The following is a 20041-nucleotide window of genomic DNA, read 5'->3' as shown; positions in this document are numbered from 1 at the left end:
GTGGTTCAGCCGCCCTCGTATCTGGGTGTTATGCAACCTGCAACGCCTTCAAACAATATGCGCAAGATTTTCATATTCCCTTGCTCGCAACGCCCAAACTATTTTACTCCCACAGAATAAAATGAACAGGACCTTTTTTTGTAGCGAATTTTGTACTGGGAAACGTTTTCACTGGAAGCCACGGTTTTCAAGGCATTCGAGAAAAACGCTTTTGAAGGTCACTTTATACGATTTCCTTCAACAATTCGAAAACTGTGGCCTCTAATTAAAACGCATGCTGGTATAAAATTTAACTATATAAAATGTCCCACAAAAAGGACCCAGTTATTTTTTCTGTAGGAATTTGAAGATGTTACAGGGTGCATTAAAACCCAGTGGAGGAGGCAAGAGAATCATCCACTATAAGTCTGCATCTAAACCCATGCACCGTAAGTCACTGCGAAGTGCATGGCAGGGAGTACTTTTCATTGCACCGCATAACGCAATTTATCCTCATTCCATTCGCGTGCTGATCACAGGAAGTCCTGCGGGCGTCATTTCAGAAGTTCTGCACACTGTAAGATTGAAGAAAATAATTATTTTCAGAATACCTGTACAGGCATTAAATGTAATCTCCATTGTTGCTTATGACAGCTTCCCAAAGTTATGACAACTTCCGTATTTCCGAATAGGGCAGCGTTATTGTTGAACTGTCTGATTACTCGCGTCACCTCACTAGAAAAAAAAATGGCTCAAATGGCTCTGAGCACTATGGGACTTAACATCTACGGTCATCAGTCCCCTAGAACTTAGAACTACTTAAACCTAACTAACCTAAAGACATCACACAACACCCAGTCTCACGAGGCAGAGAAAATCCCTGACCCCGCCGGGTATCGAACCCGGGAACGCGGGCGCGGGAAGCGAGAACGCTACCGCACACCTCACTAGAAGTTTCATCAATTGTGTCAAAACGTTTTCCACTTAGTTGTTCTTTCAATTCCGGAAACAAATCATAGTGGACTTATATCAAGAATGTATGGTGAGTGGGGAAGTATTTGCTATCCATATTTGTCGAGCGTATCTCTCACTGGTAGGGGAATAAGTGGTCTTGCATTAAGGTGCAAAATGAGGATATCAGGTGCAAGCATGTGAGGCCTTCTTTGGCGAATTTTCGGGCTCAAAACATTTTGGAGAAAAAGCTTGTAGCACGCACTTGCTAAAGACGTCCCCTAGGGCACTGTATCAGCTAATCGCGTTCTCGCTTCCCGAGCACGGGGTCTCGGTTTCGATTCCCGGCGGAGTCAGCGATTTTCACCTGCCTCGAGATGATTGGGTGTTTGCGTTGTCCTCATCATTTCATCATCATTCCTGATAGTGGCGAGTTTGGACTGAGCAAAGGTTGGGAGTTTGTACGGGCGCTGATAACTGCGCAGTTGAGCCCCCCACAAACCAAACATCATCATCATCATTATCATCATCTACATCTACATCTACATCCACACTCCGCAAGCCACCTGACGGTGTGTGGCGGAGGGTACCCTGAGTACCTCTATCGGTTGTCCCTTCTATTCCAGTCTCGTGTTGTTTGTGGAAAGAAAGATTGTCGGTATGCTTCTGTGTGGGCTCTAATCTCTCTGATTTTGTCCTCATGGTCTCTTCGCGAGATATACGTAGGAGGGAGCAATATACTGCTTGACTCTTCGGTGAAGGTATGTTCTCGAAACTTCAACAAAAGCCCGTACCGAGCTACTGAGCATCTCTCCTGCAGAGTCTCCCACTGGAGTTTATCTATCATCTCCGTAACGCTTTCGCGATTACTAAATGATCCTGTAACGAAGCGCGTTGCTCTCCGTTGGATCTTCTCTATCTCTTCTATCAACCCTATCTGGTACGGATCCCACACTGCTGAGCAGTATTCAAGCAGCGGGCGAACAAGCGTACTGTAACCTACTTCCTTTGTTTTCGTGTTGCATTTCCTTAGGATTCTTCCAATGAATCTCAGTGTGGCATCTGCTTTACCGACGATCAACTTTATATGATCATTCCATTTTAAATCACTCCTAATGCGTACTCCCAGATAATTTATGGAATGAACTGCTTCCAGTTCCTGACCTGCTATATTGTAGCTAAATGATAAGGGATCTTTCTTTCTTCGTATTCGCAGCACATTACACTTGTCTACATTGAGATTCACTTGCCATTCCCCGCACCACGCGTCAATTCCCTGCAGATTCTCCTGCATTTCAGTATAATTTTCCATTGTTACAACCTCTCGATACACCATAGCATCATCTGCAAAAAGCCTCAGTGAACTTCCGATGTCATCCACAAGGTCATTTATGTATATTGTGAATAGCAACGGTCCTACGACACTCCCCTGCGGCACACCCGAAATCACTCTTACTTTGGAAGACTTCTCTCCGTTGAGAATGACATGCTGCGTTCTCTTATCTAGGAACTCTTCAATCCAATTGGACTGTTAGTCCATATGCTCTTAGTTTATTCATTAAACGACTGTGGGCAACTGTATCGAACGCCTTGCGGATGTCAAGAAACACGGCATCTACCTGTGAACCCGTGTCAATGGCCCTCTGAGTGTCGTGGACGAATAGCGCGAGCTGGGTTTCACACGATCGCCTTTTTCGAAACCCATGCTCATTCCTACAGAGTAGATTTCTAGTCTCCAGAAAAGTCTATCAGCTAAGACTCCACTCATACACACATAAAGGTCATCATCACTTTCACCTTCGATTGTTCGCATGGAGAGTTGATACTTTTTCATTGTGCTGACCGAGTCTTCAGTTCTGGCCCAAAAAGTTAGTACCCAGGTTCCAAGCGCAGCAAACCTTTCCAGAAACTGTCCTCCTTCTGTTCGATAACGTTGAAGTAGTTCTTGTGCGATTCTCCTGCGACCTGCTTCCTGCTCTTCACTGGGACTGTGTGGAACCCATTTGGCAGCAATTTTTCTCATTTTTAACGTTTCAGTTATGATTCTCTAACCTGAAGTGACACGCATCCTGCCCTTTTATGGAATTTCGTTACGCGTGTTTCGTCGATCCTGTTCCGAACTGTCATTAACAATAACCTGAGAGGCGTAGTCTGTTGCAGTTGATGGCCTTCCAGTTCTTGGGTCGACCTCAGTGCTTACCCGACCTTCACGGATACAAGCAGACCAGCGTGATACTGTGCTACGATCCGCTACACTGTTCGCACGCAACTCTCTCTAAGCATTCTAAATTCCCCTTGGGTTCTTTCGACGCAGCGATTCGATTTTGATGTAGGAAGTCTGGTCAGTACGTGGAATACGGTTTCAGCTTTATGCTGGTTGATTTACTTGCCGCTTCCTCTGGGTTTTAATGCATCCTGAAACACCTTCAAAAACCACACGAAAAATTTTCACATTTTCTCGCTCTCTACGTGCTACGTATTAGCCGTACAGAAAAAAATAAATGGGACCATTTTGTAAGAAATTTTATGCAGTTAAATTTTATACCGGGATGCGTTTTGATTAGAGGCCGTAGTTGTGAAATTGAGCCGGCCGGGGTGGCTGAGCGGTTCTGGGCGCTACAGTCTGGAACCGCGCGACCGCTACGTTCGCAGGTTCGAATCCTACCTCGGGCATGGATGTGTGTGCTGTCCTTATGTTAGTTAGGTTTAAGTAGTTCTAAGTTCTAGAGGACTGACGACCTTAGAAGTTAAGTCCCATAGTGCTCAGAGCCATTTGATTTTTGTGAAATTGAATTACTCACGACATAGTCAGGAGAACCAGCAAACACATGTACGACCATCACGCCTGAAGTCTCACTGACAATCAACACGAATTTCAACCTGACCAGGCCACCACAACGATCGTGCATGCACAGTATGCAGTACTTTTGAAATGGTCCTCGTGAAAATGCCTTTTCTCCCGCTGCAGTTAGTCTAATCTTGTTTCTGCAGACCCTGTTGAATACATTCGCCACTGAAAACATTAGTCACCCTCTTAAAATAAGGCTTTTTAGCGCTGTTAGCAAGTGGACCTGTGACTCCCCGTTGCTGAGGTAATACATCGCAGTGGAACGGTGTGTGTAAGTCCCGATCGGCTGTACGAAATGAATGCAGTAAGATTGGTTGATGAGGAGACGCGACACAGTGTTTAAGGACGTCTCCATGATCACATCTTGATGGAAACAGCCTGATCTGTTGATGTGTCAACGTGGACCATCCAATGCGTATACAAGCAATTGTGGGCCACCACGCAATGTGTGTACAAGGTGTGTCTCCTAAGAGCCGCCAGGCGCATTTTCCCTGCTGTTTCGCCGGCTTTTTTTTTTTAACTGTGTGTCCCTGGAGTCAGCCGAAACAACGTATCCCATGCGACGCCTGCAGAAAGGTTAGGTTTTACTGATCGGCGACTCCATGGAGTGTTCTGTGCACCACGACCAAATATTGGATAAAATTGGAAGGAGAATCAGCATTGGTCGTATTTTTTTTTTTTTTTTTTTTTTTTTTTGTTTTATCCTCCGCAAAATCGATTTTCGGTCACTTAGTGACCATCCTCAGTGCTAGAAGTTAAAAATTTCACATAACGATCAGAGAGTATAAAACAGAAAATCACAACTACACCTGTGTATGAACATAACAGTTGGTAGGAACATACCTGTAACATGCAATTAAAATTGGTAGGCACTGGTATCAACAAGCTTAGAGCGATCACATAAACTGAGGCCGCTGTTTACATGCACCTGTTCGAAATGGTTCAAATGGCTCTGAGCACTATGCGACTTAACTTCGAGGTCATCAGTCGCCTAGAACTTAGAACTAATTAAACCTAACTAACCTAAGGACATCACACACATCCATGCCCGAGGCAGGATTCGAACCTGGGACCGTAGCGGTCACGCGGTTCCAGACTGACGCGCCTAGAACCGCACGGCCACACAGGCCGGCCATGCACCTGTTCAGCAGACCTCGGTGTGACAGGGCTTGGAACGCCCTCTATGTGACATGTGTCACGTGAAGACTTAATATTACCGCTTTTGCGAGATATTAACACAAAATAACTCTTGTGCATTTGTGAATCATGAAGTAATTCAAATTTAAAATGTACGTAAAACACATAACAGACGAAGGGGGAAGGAAACATCTAAAATAGGCTGGCGTATTGTTTTTAAAAAACCAAATTACAAAACATAAAACAGATCGATAATAAGTTGTCAGAGTGCAGGACAAGTAAAAGAGAAAAAGAGAGGGAAAAAGAATAATATATGAATAATATGAAATGAGGTATAACACAGTTTTTTAAAAAGCATGATACCCACCATCTGGCATGGGAAGTTAGAAGTACAACGTACGTAATTTACGTAAAATTTTACGTCAAGACTAAGGAGTCGAATATATAAAAAAATAGTAATAGTACGAAAATGCCATTACGTAATAATTAAAATGCCGTGAAACACAGTATTCATTACAAAAAAGTCTGTAGGTGTGGATAAACACGTCTCGGTCACCTCTTGTTCACATTGACGGCACTTTGAACAGTCGACGTTACATTTCAGATGTGTTACGACCCGTGGCTCCACCTTTCATTCGATCCCTGCGAAACCCTACATTTCAGCAGGATAATGCACGACCTCATGCTGCAGGTCCTGTACGGGCCTTTCTGCATACAGAAAATGTTCGACCTGCTGCCCTGGCCAGCACATTCTCCAGACTTCTCACGAAATGAAAACGTCTGGTCAATGGTGGCCGAGCAACTGGCTCGTCACAATACGCCAGTCACTACTCTTGATGAACCGTGGTATTGTGTTGAAGCTGAATGGGCAGCTGTACCTGTGCACGCCATCCAAGCTCTGTTTGACTCAATGCCCATGCGTATCGAGGCCGTTATTACGGCCAGAGGTGCTTGTTCTGGGTACTGGTTTCTCAGGAACTATGCACCCAAATTGCGTGAAAATGTAAACTCATGTCAGTTCTAATATACTTGTCCAATGAATAGCCGTTTATCATCTGCGTTTCTTCTTGGTGTAGCAATTTCAATGGCCAGTAGTGTATTTGTGGATGTCATCGAACTGTGTTTCTGGGTAGTTACGTATCACTAGAAAGTTACTTCCGTCTTTACGTTTTGCACGCACGTGTACTTAAGGGTTCGCGGACATTGCGAGCGGACGTCGCCACTTTATGTTTCGCTGACCACGCCGGCAGAGCGGAAAACGAAAGCGGAACGGAGCGGTCGGCCGCAAGAGCGCCCCCCCCCCCCCCCTTGACACTGTCTCGCACACGCACGTCACACAAGCACGGCAGGGCACGCCACGGCTCGCGGCGGTAATTAAGTAGGCGCGACGTACCGGGCACCCGCCAACTGCCGCCCCGCCTCGCAGCAAAGCACGCGCTTCTGGAGAAAGCCGCCCAACAATGCCGCCGAATGTGCCAATTCCCTCCTCCCACACTTTCTCTGTGCGCGGCTTCCCAGGCCGTCTGACATTTGCCTGACAGCTTCCGCGCTCCGAGCACCTTCGCCACTCTTGGTCTAGTGCCGCACAAGGCAACCAGAGACAGGAAGCCTTAAAAAAACAATACCTCACCAGCTGGTATTTTTGTGTGCTCTTTCCAAGACGTCTGATCATGTAGGTCACGTTACTCTCTTAGAAAAACTAACATTTTATGGAACTGATACCTTTACGCACAGCGTGTCTGAACCATACTTAACAAAATGGTTCAAATGGCTCTGAGAACTATGGGATTTAACAGATGTGGTCATCAGTCACCTAGAACTTAGAACTACTTAAACCTAACTAACCTAAGGACATCACACACATCCATGCCCGAGGCAGGATTCGAACCTGCGACCGTAGCAGTCGCGCGGTTCCTAACTGAGCGCCTAGAACCGCTCGGCCACAGCGGTCGGCCATACTTAACAAACAGAACGCAAAAGGGTTGTGCTAAATAATTCAGACAGACAGTGTCAGTAAGGTAGAAAATTTTAGTGACAGAGGAGAATAAGGGAGTCCCACACGGTTTAGTTTTGGGGCCACACCTGTTTGCTATGATATGACTTCTCAGTTAACAGTTTGGATTCCTTAGAAATATTGGAACAAGTGAGGCAATACTGACCCTACGACTTATCTTAGAAGAGAGATTAAGAAAAGGCAAACGTACATTTATAGCATTTATAGACTTAGAGAAAGCTTTTGACAGTGTTGGCTGGAATACTCTCTTTCAAATTATGAAGGTGGCAGGGGCAAAATACAGGGAGCGAAAAGCTATTTACAATTTGTACAGAAACCAGATGGCAGTTATGAGTCGGGCGGCATGAAAGGGAAGCAGTGGTTGGGAAGGGAGTGAGACAGGGTTGTAGCCTCTCCCTGATGTTATTCAATCTGTATACTGAGCAAGCAGTAAAGGAAACAAAAGAAAAATTTGGTGTAGCTATTAAAATCCATGGAGAAGAAATAAAAACTTTGAGGTTCGCCGATGACATTGTAATTCTGTCAGAGACAGCATAAGACTTAGAAGAGTAGTTGAATGGAATGGAGAGTGTATTGAAAGGATGATATAAGATGAACATCAATAAAAGCAAAACGAGGATAATGGAATGTAGTCGAAATAAGTTGGGTGATGCTGAGGGAATTAGATTAGGAAATTAGACACATAAAGTAGTAAATGAGTTTTGCTATTTGGGGAGCAAAATAATTGATGATGGTCGAAGTAGAGAGGATACAAAATGTAGACTGGCAATGGCAAGGAAAGCGTTTCTGAAGAAGAGTAATTTGTTAACATCGAGCATAGATTTAAGTGTCAGGAGGTCGTTTCTGAAAGTATTTGTGTGGAGTGTAGCCATGTATGGAAGTGAAACATGGACGATAAATAGTTTGGACAAGAAGAGAATAGAAGCTTTCGAAATGTGATGCTACAGAAGAATGCTGAAGATTAGATGGTAGATCACATAACTAAGAAGGAGGTATTGAATAGGATTGTGGAGAAGAGGAGTTTGTGGCACAACTTGACAAGAAGAAGCGATCGGTTGGTAGGACATGTACTGAGGCATCAAGGTATCACCAATTTAGTATTGGAGGGCAGCGTGGAGGGTAAAAATCGTAGAGGGAGACCAAGAGATGAATACACTAAGCAGATTCAGAAGGATGTAGGTTGCAGTAGGTACTGGGAGATGAAGAAGCTTGCACAGGATAGAGTAGCATGGAGAGCTGCACCAAACCAGTATCGGGACTGAAGACCAAAAGAACAACAACTGTTAACATTCAACAAGCAAAATTCGAACTTTTTACAAACGATAATAGTGTTACAATAAACCCCATTGAAGAGAAACTAACACAACAATTAGTAAGGGGTTTCAATTTTTTTTGTAAAGTATTATTAAGTTCAGTACCACGAAAAACTAGTCAAAAGTTGCAAATTTTACTGTTTTTATTCACTCGATTACTAGTTTCGGCCAGATATCTTCATGCGCCGTAATGGTTCGTTGCACGTTTTTGACATGGTTTTCACATCTTCGGAAACGCCATTTTTGACTATGCTACGGTGATCTGAAAATGTATATCGACCCGAAACTAGTCATCGAATGAAAAAAAGAGTAAAATTTGCAACTTAGGACTGGTTTTTGGTTGTGCTGATTATCAGAAGTTGCTGACTCACAGCTACCCCAGTTGTTCTCTGAAAACGGATTCTCTCAACAATTGATGTAGCACATGGGCAGGAGCTAATACGTAAGGTAGAATGCTCCAAAATTTTTGGGTGAACATATTGATGAAAGTTTGAACTGGAAAAAGCGTATTACTGAGCTTCAAAAACAATTAAATTCAGATGCTTTTCCTTTTCGTATAATTGCGAATCTTGGAAACAAATGTATCAACTGCCTGACATATTTTACATATTTCCACTCAATAATGTCTTATGGAATAATTTTCTGGGGTAAATCACCACTTAGAAAGAAAGTACTGATTGCACAAATACGAGCAGTAAGAATAATATTGGTGTTTACATACAGACATCATGGATCTACCTGTTAAAGGAGTTAGGCATTTTAACTATGCTTTCACGATACATATATTCGCTTGTGAAATTCCTCATAAGTAATCCACCACTATTTGAGAAGAACAGTGATGTCAATGCCTACAACACTAAAGGGACAAATTACCTTTATTACCACTTGTTAAACATTCTGTAGAATGTCTGATAGGTAGCGAAGAAAGTATTATATCTAATTTAAAGTCAGTTCTCCAGGAAAACTCCTACTATTCCTCTGGCATATTTCTGCTTAAACACTGGTATGTGGTAAAAAAAGTAGAATTGCATGAGTATGACAAAAATAGTAATGTATTCATTAATGTCAACACTAATAATGTATGCATATCCTGTAAAATGCATTGTTTGAGATCATTTCGATAAAAAAAGGATCTTTCAAATGATAAATGGAACATGTGAGTAGCTAACTAACTAACATCTACACCTACTTCTACTGAATAGTAATGTAATTATTATTTATTAGATTCTCCATGTTCAGTTAACATTTATTCTGCAACTGTTGTTCAGTTAATGAAAACCCTTACCAGCTGCTTGATTAGAACTGTATGAAGTCCATACACAACTGGTTTCATTCTTTATATTCAGCCATTATCAAAATGTAAATACATCATATGATAAATACATAGATGTCTATAATAGGAGATGAGAGACAATGCTTATATGAGGGACATTCAATAAGTAAAGCAATACTTTTTTTCTAAAAGTATGTGGTTTTATTCAGGATTCTATTACACCACATTATTCCCCAGTCCTTCGCTACAAAACCCTACTTTTCAACATAATCTCCTTGCAATGCGACATCCTTACGCCACATTACTGGGAGGGTCTGTACGCCCCCATGGCACCACTCTAGTGGTCTACGCCGGAGCCAAAGTCTTGATGCATCAAATACCTGTCCATTATCCACATATTGGTTCTAATGGAGTGCATCCTTCATCAAACCAAACAGAAGGAAGTCGGAAGGTGCGAGATCTGTGCTTTAGGGTGAATAAGGAAGAATAGTCCAATGAAGTTTTGTGACACCCTTCTAGCTGTGAAAAACTGTGTGAGGCTTTGCCTCTAATGAGGGTGTCCACACGTTCCTACAGTGCGGGAGTCACAACTGTGTGCGGACGGTTGGCACGCCGGAGATCGGACAAGTTTGCGCCACCTTCTTGCGATAATGACAGGTTCCTCGCCTAATGACTCACTGTGCTTTTGTTCACTACCATATCTGCATACACATAGCGCAAGCGCCTTTGAGTGTCTGCAATGCTCTGGTTTCCCATCAAAATGAACTCAGTGACAGCTCTCTGGTTGAAATGCACCTTTGTTACGCCATTTTCAAGGGTACATATAGCACCACCAGTTACTGGAACTTCATGAAACTATATGGGCTGAAGCAGGAATATTCCAAGACGTCCCACAACAAATTCTGCAGCTTTCCAACTCAGATTGGCAAGGAAAAAAATTGTTGCATTGCTTATTGAATGCCCCTTGTACACTGGTGAACGCTTTTTCCACATCGACAAATCCTGTGATGGGTTCTTGATTTCTCCTAATTCTCCCTCCTATTATCAATGGCAACGTCTAACTGCCTATCCAATGCGTTTATGTTACTTCAGATGAAACTGATAGTTTGTGTTCAAGTGCTCGAATGTATGTGAATTCCTGAGGGACCAAACTGCTGAGGTCATAGGTCCCTAGAATTACACACTACTTAAAGTAACTTATGCTAAGAACAACACATACACCTATGCCAAAGGAAGGACTCTAACCTCCGGCGGAAGGGGCCGCGCAATCTGTGACATGAGGCCTCTAACCGCACGACCACTCCCACCCCAAAAACTGATAGTCATCCAACACATCCTCAGTTTTCTTTTCCATTGTTTTAGTTATTATTCTCGTCATGAACTTGTATGTGTGAGCCATTAAGCTGCGTTTGCAACAGTTCTCGCTCTTACCCTCCAATAATAATACACTCCTGGAAATTGAAATAAGAACACCGTGAAATCCTTGTCCCAGGAAGGTGAAACTTTATTGACACATTCCTGGGGTCAGATACATCACATGATCACACTGACAGAACCACAGGCACATAGACACAGGCAACAGAGCACGCACAATGTCGGCACTAGTACAGTGTATATCCACCTTTCGCAGCAATGCAGGCTGCTATTCTCCCATGGAGACGATCGTAGAGATGCTGGATGTAGTCCTGTGGAACGGCTTGCCATGCCATTTCCACCTGGCGCCTCAGTTGGACCAGCGTTCGTGCTGGACGTGCAGACCGCGTGAGACGACGCTTCATCCAGTCCCAAACATGCTCAATGGGGGACAGATCCGGAGATCTTGCTGGCCAGGGTAGTTGACTTACACCTTCTAGAGCACGTTGGGTGGCACGGGATACATGCGGACGTGCATTGTCCTGTTGGAACAGCAAGTTCCCTTGCCGGTCTAGGAATGGTAGAACGATGGGTTCGATGACGGTTTGGATGTACCGTGCACTATTCAGTGTCCCCTCGACGATCACCAGTGGTGTACGGCCAGTGTAGGAGATCGCTCCCCACACCATGATGCCGGGTGTTGGCCCTGTGTGCCTCGGTCGTATGCAGTCCTGATTGTGGCGCTCACCTGCACGGCGCCAAACACGCATACGACCATCATTGGCACCAAGGCAGAAGCGACTCTCATCGCTGAAGACGACACGTCTCCATTCGTCCCTCCATTCACGCCTGTCGCGACACCACTGGAGGCGGGCTGCACGATGTTGGGGCGTGAGCGGAAGACGGCCTAAGGGTGTGCGGGACCGTAGCCCAGCTTCATGGAGACGGTTGCGAATGGTCCTCGCCGATACCCCAGGAGCAACAGTGTCCCTAATTTGCTGGGAAGTGGCGGTGTGGTCCCCTACGGCACTGTGTAGGATCCTACGGTCTTGGCGTGCATCCGTGCGTCGCTGCGGTCCGGTCCCAGGTCGACGGGCACGTGCACCTTCCGCCGACCACTGGCGACAACATCGATGTACTGTGGAGACCTCACGCCCCACGTGTTGAGCAATTCGGCGGTACGTCCACCCGGCCTCCCGCATGTCCACTATACGCCCTCGCTCAAAGTCCGTCAACTGCACATACGGTTCATGTCCACGCTGTCGCGGCATGCTACCAGTGTTAAAGACTGCGATGGAGCTCCGTATGCCACGGCAAACTGGCTGACACTGACGGCGGCGGTGCACAAATGCTGCGCAGCTAGCGCCATTCGACTGCCAACACCGCGGTTCCTGGTGTGTCCGCTGTGCCGTGCGTGTGATCATTGCTTGTACAGCCCTCTCGCAGTGTCCGGAGCAAGTATGATGGGTCTGACACACCGGTGTCAATGTGTTCTTTTTTCCATTTCCAGGAGTGTAGATAATTGAAGATTTTCCAGACGGGCAGTAACGCTGACGGTGTTTTCGCTTTGTAGACCCTGGTCGCGACGCTGGTGGCGGCGTGCAGCGGCGGCCTGCTGAACCACGGCGGGCATTATGGCGGCGCCACGTCGTACCAGAACGTGCACATCGAGAGCCACGGCTCCGTGCCTGTGCCAGTGGCGTCTGGACACCACGGAGGTTTCGGCGGCGGACACGGCATCGCTCTCGCTGACGGAGGTAACCTCGACACGCAGCTGCCATCGAGAATTAATTATACTGCAGGGGATAGGCAATATAATGTGACCAGTGGTAGTAATGGGATGGTTGCTTGACGGTCTACAACGCAGGTAAGGCACCTGTTGCCCTGGACTGTGCGTGTTCAGTATGGACTAGGCACCAGTGCACGATCTTTACGAGTAGTGCACATTTCCAATTTGCGTTCAGAGGCCGAGGTCGAAGTGCAATGAAAGACTTAACAGAGTTCCAAAGAGGTCGGATTGTGGAGGTCCGATTAGCTGGAGCGCCAGTAAACAAGACAGCCAACTTACTGAATGCTTCGAGACCAACTGTTTCAACAGTCATGATAGCCTACACAAAATATGGGAAGACATCATTTTGTAAACGTCACAGTGGGCGCAAATCACAACTAAATGACAGAGATCGTCATATGCTGCAGAGCTCAATAACCATCTTATCGACACTGTCCGTCAAAAACTCCATACAGCGAATATTCGTGGACGAGCTGCTATACCAGAACCATTAGTGACGACAACCAACGCAAAGGCGCGAAAAAAATGGTGTCAGGAGCATAAATCCTGGAGGGCTGATCAGTGGAAGTACGTCATACGGTCCGACGAGTCAACGCTTTCGTTATTTCCAACAACGGGCCAGGTTTACGTCTGGAGGACGCCAAAACAGGCCTACAATCCAGATTGCTTGATTCCAGCTGTTAAGCATGGCCGGCCGGTGTGGCCGTGCGGTTAAAGGCGCTTCAGTCTGGAACCGCGTGACCACTACGGTCGCAGGTTCGAATCCTGCCTCGGGCGTGGTTGTGTGTGATGTCCTTAGGTTAGTTAGGTTTAATTAGTTCTAAGTTCTAGGGGACTGATGACCGCAGATGTTAAGTCCCATAGTGCTCAGAGCCATTTTGTTAAGCATGGAGGTGGAAATGTGACGGTGTGGGCAGCCATATCACGATATTCTGCTGGCCACATCGTTGCTCTCAAAGGCCGTGTTACAGCCGACGATTATGTGAACATTTTAGGTGATCAGGTGCACCCCATGATTCAAATGTTGTTCCCCAACAGCGATGCCATATTTCAGGACGATAATGCACCCATTCAAACAGCCAGGGCAGTACAATCGTGGTATGAGGAGCATACGACAGAATTGCGACTTCTTCCCCACGAAGCACAGTCCCCGGACTTGAGCATTATGGAACACTTGTTGGGCGGTATTGGAGGGCAGACTCCAGAGCAGATTTCCGCCTCCCTCGCCACTACAGGAGTTAGAAGAGGTTCTGTTCGAAGGGTGGCGTAACATTCCACTGGAAACTATAGAGTCATTATATGCCACTATTCCAAGAAAAATCGCAGCTGTATTACAGGCAAATAGGGGTCCAACTCCTTATTAATAAACCATTCCAAAGTGAATACACGTGTTCACATTATGTTGCCTATCCCTGTATGTGAATAACGGCTTTTGCAGTGAATGCTATTGGTGAGATCTTCTCGGTTTATGAGCCGAGTCGTGGTGTCGTGTTGTCAAAGCATTTCGACGAGTTTCCCACACTTCATCTTTAGGCGAAGTGTCAGGTACATGACCAGTTCGCTTCTTTTACACACAATGTTTAAAATCAAGAGTATACTTGTTTCAGCTAAACGTCGACGTGGCTACAGGCTGCTGGTGTATACAACAGCAGATGCGACTGTGCTATGCAGTATATGAACCAGACACAGCGATGAATCTCTCAGTGCTGTTTGGAACGTGGCTGGAGCTTTCGCCACATACAAATTATCAGGTCTACAATGGCAGAGAATGGCATCAACAAAGTATACATGTCTTTGAACAGATAAGGTCCTGAGCCAGGCCTTTGGGTTCTGGGAGTCAGTCATCAAACTATACTATATACTCCGTTTGAACAAGCCTCAGAAGGCCAAATTATACTGGTCAACCACCATGTCATCCTCAACCAAAGAGACGTCACTGTATGTGGATATGGAATGGCATGGAATGTGGTGAGCACACTGCTCTCCAGACTGTTGTCAGTTTTCGTGACCAGACCCACTACTTCTCAGTCTGGCAGCTCCTCAATTAGCCTCACAAGGGCTGAGTGCACCCCTCTTACCAACAGGCCTCGACAGACCCAGACGATTAGCCATACAAGTGCTAGCCAGGCGTGACAGTGCTGAACTTGAGTGATCTGATTGGAGCCAGTCTTACCACAGCATCGAGGCCATTGGCCTAGACCATTTAGACACTATGGAAATACATAATGATCTTGTCAACTGGGCAGCTGTTTCCAACTGACCTCCACATGGAATGTGGCTTTAGCAAAAATTGGTCAGGAACGCTCTGATGTGACAGTGGGGGAGGCAGTAGTTGGAATAGTCAGGCAGCATCAGGATTCTGTGTGAGGATCCCGCTCCTCCCCAGCCAGCCAAAGTGGCCGTGTGGTACTAGGCGCCGCAGTCTGGAAGCGGAGACCACTACAGTCACAGGTTCGAATCCTGCCTCAGGCATGGATGTGTGTGATGTCCTTAGGTTAGTTAGGTTTAACTATTTCTAGGGGACTAGTGGCCTCAGAAGTTGAGTCCCATAGTGCTCAGAGCCATTTGAACCAACCCACTCCACCCCACCAGGAGAACCCACACCCCACCCCCTACCCCTGTCACGATATCTCCTCCAGAGGTAGGCGATTGTCCTATCAATTTGGCATTCTACGTTCAAGCAGCTGTAAGGGAAGATAGAGAACATGAACCCAACACTTTGTCTGGTTTTATACATTCTACCTCCAGGACAGAAAAATGTCTAAGACTCCTCAAGAGTCTCTCGTCCAAGTGAAATACACTACCGTTCATGAAAATCCCAACACCAAGACAGATCATTAGAATGTTAGTATTCCACAGATTAGGACATGAAATTATGCTGATGACCATATTTACAGAATTGCACATGTGCTTTGACCATGAGAATTCACTATGGCGTGAAGCTGCAGTCGGAGCCTGTAGACGTCGTCGCATGAAATTAAACAGGGACTGGATATGCTGCCGGGGAAACACACTGCTTCCCAGTTCGTAGGCTCGTCCACAGGTCACTGACAGTGGTTGTAGGAGGACCAGGGTGAACAAGCTGCTGACTGAGCATACCCCAGACATTTTTGATGGCAGACATGTCAGACGAACGTGCAGCTCAGGGAAGCAGTGGTAAACGTTGACCTTCGAAGATGGCTTGTACACATGTCATTGTAGCCAGGCATTGTCCTGCTGAAATATGGCATGCAGAGGGACAGTGCATCAAGCTCTAAAACATCCCTGATGCACCAGTCGATGTCCAGATACGTAGGAGACGAGTTCACGTACTGTTGCCAATGGAACCACAAACCATCGCACTCGGTGTCTGTCAATTATGCCGCTCAGCAATTCAGTATGCCCGATCATGTTCGCCATGCTACCTTCACACAAGCACGCGACCATATCTGTAAGACAAACTGAAGCGAGTTTCGTCCGAAAACAGTACCTTTCGCTACTCAGCACGCCAGTGATTCTGTTCGCGTGCCTATTGCAGTCTGAGGCGCTGGTGGTTCTGGTCAGTGGAAGCCGACGCAATGCCATGCGTGCTGATGGTCCAGCCCGCAGCGGACAATGTTGAGCTCTCGACGCAGACATGTGCACACTCGTTGCAGTGCTGCATCATCGAGTCAACACTGATACTAAAATGTAGACTTTCACGGCCGGAAATGTCATGTCCATTACAATTATCCGGGCTGTTATGCCGTGGTGGGTTGGTAAATTCTTTGTCAAATCCCAACGTTTCGTCCCCGTCTACGGGAGACATCTTCAAGGGGGTCTGTAGCTCGATGCAAGGTCCAACACACCCACTGGCTGGCTACTGTAGCATGTCATGGTACGACAAACCCATTTCCCAGAGACCACTTGTTCTGCCCCATTGGAGCTCACTCGCAGGACGGTATTACACCCTTTGATGTCGACCAAGAAAACCGGACACTTCTCGCACGTTTCCACTCCGTTCGATGGCTCTCCACTGACCAAGCCTGGCGTAACACTGACATGTCCCGTCACACAAAAGAGGGCATTTCTGATCTACATGCACACCATCTCTCTGTGATCTTAACCAGCCTTTATGGGTGAAGTGGCCTACACGTCCTCCGATTTTGGAGTGATTCATACCATATCTTCTAGGTGCTCCAATTTTCCCAAACATTTGTAATGTAGCTATCCAAAATGTCCATTAGCTTAGTTTTATGTTGCAGCCACCAATAATAGCATTCACACATTTCGTTAAGCACACGACTCCATTCTTGTTTAAGTTCGGCGATTTCTGCTGTGTCACGGAAAAACCGCATAATTAGTAATGATTTGCTGTCCCTGAAAAAAGATACCTACATCTTCCCTGACTGGATCTTCACCTTGCGAATCAGTTATCAGTTATGACAATGGGCACATCTGCATTACACATTTCCTGTTTTACCAGTCGCTTGCACCAATCTGTCATTGCTGTCAGCTGTTGGTGAAGTCAGTATTTACTTAGCACAGATCAGCGCACTTTATGACCTGCCCAAAGGTCCCAGAAATGAGTTACTGCATAGCAGCAACTCCCTGCATGGTGAAGAGTATTTAAACCGACAAACTCTGGGAGGTTGTAGGGGACATAAAAACAAATATTTTTCCCTAATGTCATTTTTTTGTATGTGGAGTAGTTAAACCGGTAGAGGAAGATTTCTCTGGCTGCAAATTAACTAAACCAACAAACGCTTTTCATGGTGTGGGTTCCTGTAGTCATGTCCTAGTTCATGAACCACAGGCAACGTATGAGTGGCCAAGTAAGTGGTCCCGACAGTCGGGATACCAGTTACTCTGGAATAAAGCTGGGCATCTCTGACATATTCTGAGGCGTGGTCACCTTTGCGCTCATACGGCAAAGACTACCAAATCCACCGGTTAGTCCCTCAACCGTTAGGGGTAAAACCCAATGGGACTCGGGGCAAGTAAGGCTAGCAACCTGCTTCCCTGGTACTTTAAATATGATGCTGGCAACAATCAGAGCAAAATGCCTCGGACCTTTGGAGGTGACGGAGTCCCACCTCTAACTGACAAACCAGGGACTCCTAAAATACGACTTGGCAAACAAATGGTAATGAGATGGGGAGCTATTAATATCAATGGGGGCTACTCTGGGAAGAAGGTAGAGCTGGCAGAGGCTGCAAGTAAGATGGGGCTGGACGTTTTAGCTGTTAGTGACATTCGGGTAAGGGGTGAGAAAGAAGAGGAAGTGGGAGAATACAAGGTCTACCTGTCAGGAGTCAAAGCAGGAATAGCACAATGGGGTGTAGGGCTTTACATCAGGAAAGAAATGCAACTCAGTGTAGTTGCAATAAGGTATGTAAACGAACGACTGATGTGGATAGATTTGACAGTGTCTAGCAAGAAAATTAGGATTGTGTCAGTATATTCGCATTGTGAAGGGACAGATCAAGATAAGATGGATAGTTTTTATGAGGCACTCAGTGATGTAGCTGTTAGAGTAAAGGACAAGAACAGTGTTTGCTCATGGGTGATTTTAATGCCAGGATTGGAAATCGAACAGAAGGGTATGAAAAGGTTATGGGTAAATTTGGAGAGGATATGGAGGCCAACAGGAACGGGAAACAACTCTTGGATTTCTGTGCCAGTATGGGCTTAGTAATCACAAACTCCTTTTTTAAACATAAGAACATTCACCGATATACTTGAGAAGGCAGGGGAACCAGATCTGTCATTGACTATATAATAACAGATCAGGAATTCAGGAAGGCTGTGAGGGACACACATGTATTCAGGGGATTCTTTGATGACACTGATCATTATTTAATCTGCAGTGAAATTGGGATTGTGAGGCCGAAGGTGCAGGAGGTCAGGTCCATATGTAGGAGGATAAGAGTGGAGAAACTTCAGGATAAGGAAATCAGGCACAAGTACATAACAGCGATCTCAGAAAGGTACCAGTTAGTTGAATGTAGTCAATTACAGTCATTGGAAAAGGAATGGACTAGGTACAGGGACACAGTACTAGAAGTGACTAAAGAATTTCTTAGAACAGTAGTGTGTAAAAGTAGGATGAAGCAAACAGCTTGGTGGAATGACACAGTCAAGGCAGCCTGTAAAAGGAAAAAGAAGGCGTATCAAAAATGGCTACATTCTAGAATTCAGGTAGACAGAGAAAGTTATGTTGAAGAAAGAAACAAAGCCAAACAGATAATTGCAGCATCCAAGAAGAAATCTTGGGAAGACTTTGAAAACAGGTTGGAGAGACTATGGGTCAAGCTGTTGGAAAACCATTCTGGAGTGTAATTAGCAGTCTTCGAAAGGGAGGTAAGAAGGAAATGACAAGCAGGTGTATTTTGGACAGGTTAGGAAAACTGCTGGTGAATCCTGTGGATGCCTCTGGCAGATGGAGGGAATATTTTGAAGAGTTGCTCAATGTAGGTGAAAATACGATCAGTAATGTTTCAGATTTAGAGGTAGAATGGGATAGGAATGATGATGGAAATAGGATCACATTTGAGGAAGTGGAGAAAATGGTCAATAGATTGCAGTGCAATAAAGCAGCTGGGGTGGATGAAATTAAGTCGGAACTCATCAAATACAGTGGAATGTCAGGTCTTAAATGGCTACACAGGATAATTGAAATGGCGTGGGAGTCGGGACAGGTTCCATCAGACTGGACTAAAGCAGTAATCACACCAATCTTTAAACATGGAAACAGAAAAGACTGTAACAACTACAGAGGTATCTCTTTAATCAGTGTTGTGGGTAAAATCTTCTCAGGTATTGTTGAAAGGAAAGTGCGAGTATTAGTTGAGGATAAATTGGATAAAAATCAGTGTGGGTTTAGGCCTCTTAGAGGTTGTCAGGACCAGATCTTTAGCTTACGGCAAATAATGGAGAAGTGTTATGAGTGGAACAGGGAATTCTATCTATGCTTTATAGATCTAGAAAAGGCATATGACCAGGTTCCTAGGAGGAAGTTATTGTCTGTTCTACGAGATTATGGAATAGGAGGCAAACTTTTGCAAGCAATTAAAGGTCTTTACATGGATAGTCAGGCAGCAGTTAGTGTTGACGGTAAATTGAGTTCATGGTTCAGAGTAGTTTCAGGGGTAAGACAAGGCTGCAACCTGTCTCCACTGTTGTTCATATTATTTATGGATCATATGTTGAAAACAATAGACTGGCTGGGTGAGATTAAGATATGTGAACACAAAATAAGCAGTCTTGCATATGCGGATGACTTAGTTGTGATGGCAGATTCGATTGAAAGTTTGCAAAGTAATATTTCAGAGCTAGATCAGAAATGTAAGGACTATGGTATGAAGATTAGCATCTCCAAAACGAAAGTAATGTCAGTGGGAAGGAAATATAAACGGATTGAGTG

At 45.3% G+C, this 20041-nt stretch overlaps 1 protein-coding gene across 1 annotated transcript in view; it reads left to right on the top strand.

The window, feature by feature from the left end:
- Positions 1–20041, top strand: part of LOC124551208 — a 53027-nt gene that overhangs the window by 25888 nt on the left and 7098 nt on the right. The window contains exon 3 of the mRNA XM_047126199.1: positions 12442–12625. Within this exon, the coding sequence (XP_046982155.1) occupies positions 12442–12625 (184 nt within the window). The remainder of the gene's footprint in view (positions 1–12441; positions 12626–20041) is intronic.

This window comes from Schistocerca americana, chromosome 9 (assembly GCF_021461395.2).
Source record: "Schistocerca americana isolate TAMUIC-IGC-003095 chromosome 9, iqSchAmer2.1, whole genome shotgun sequence".
Taxonomy (NCBI): Eukaryota; Metazoa; Arthropoda; class Insecta; order Orthoptera; family Acrididae; genus Schistocerca; species Schistocerca americana.
Note: the sequence above shows the minus strand (reverse complement) of the source record. Positions and strands in the feature narration are given on the sequence as shown.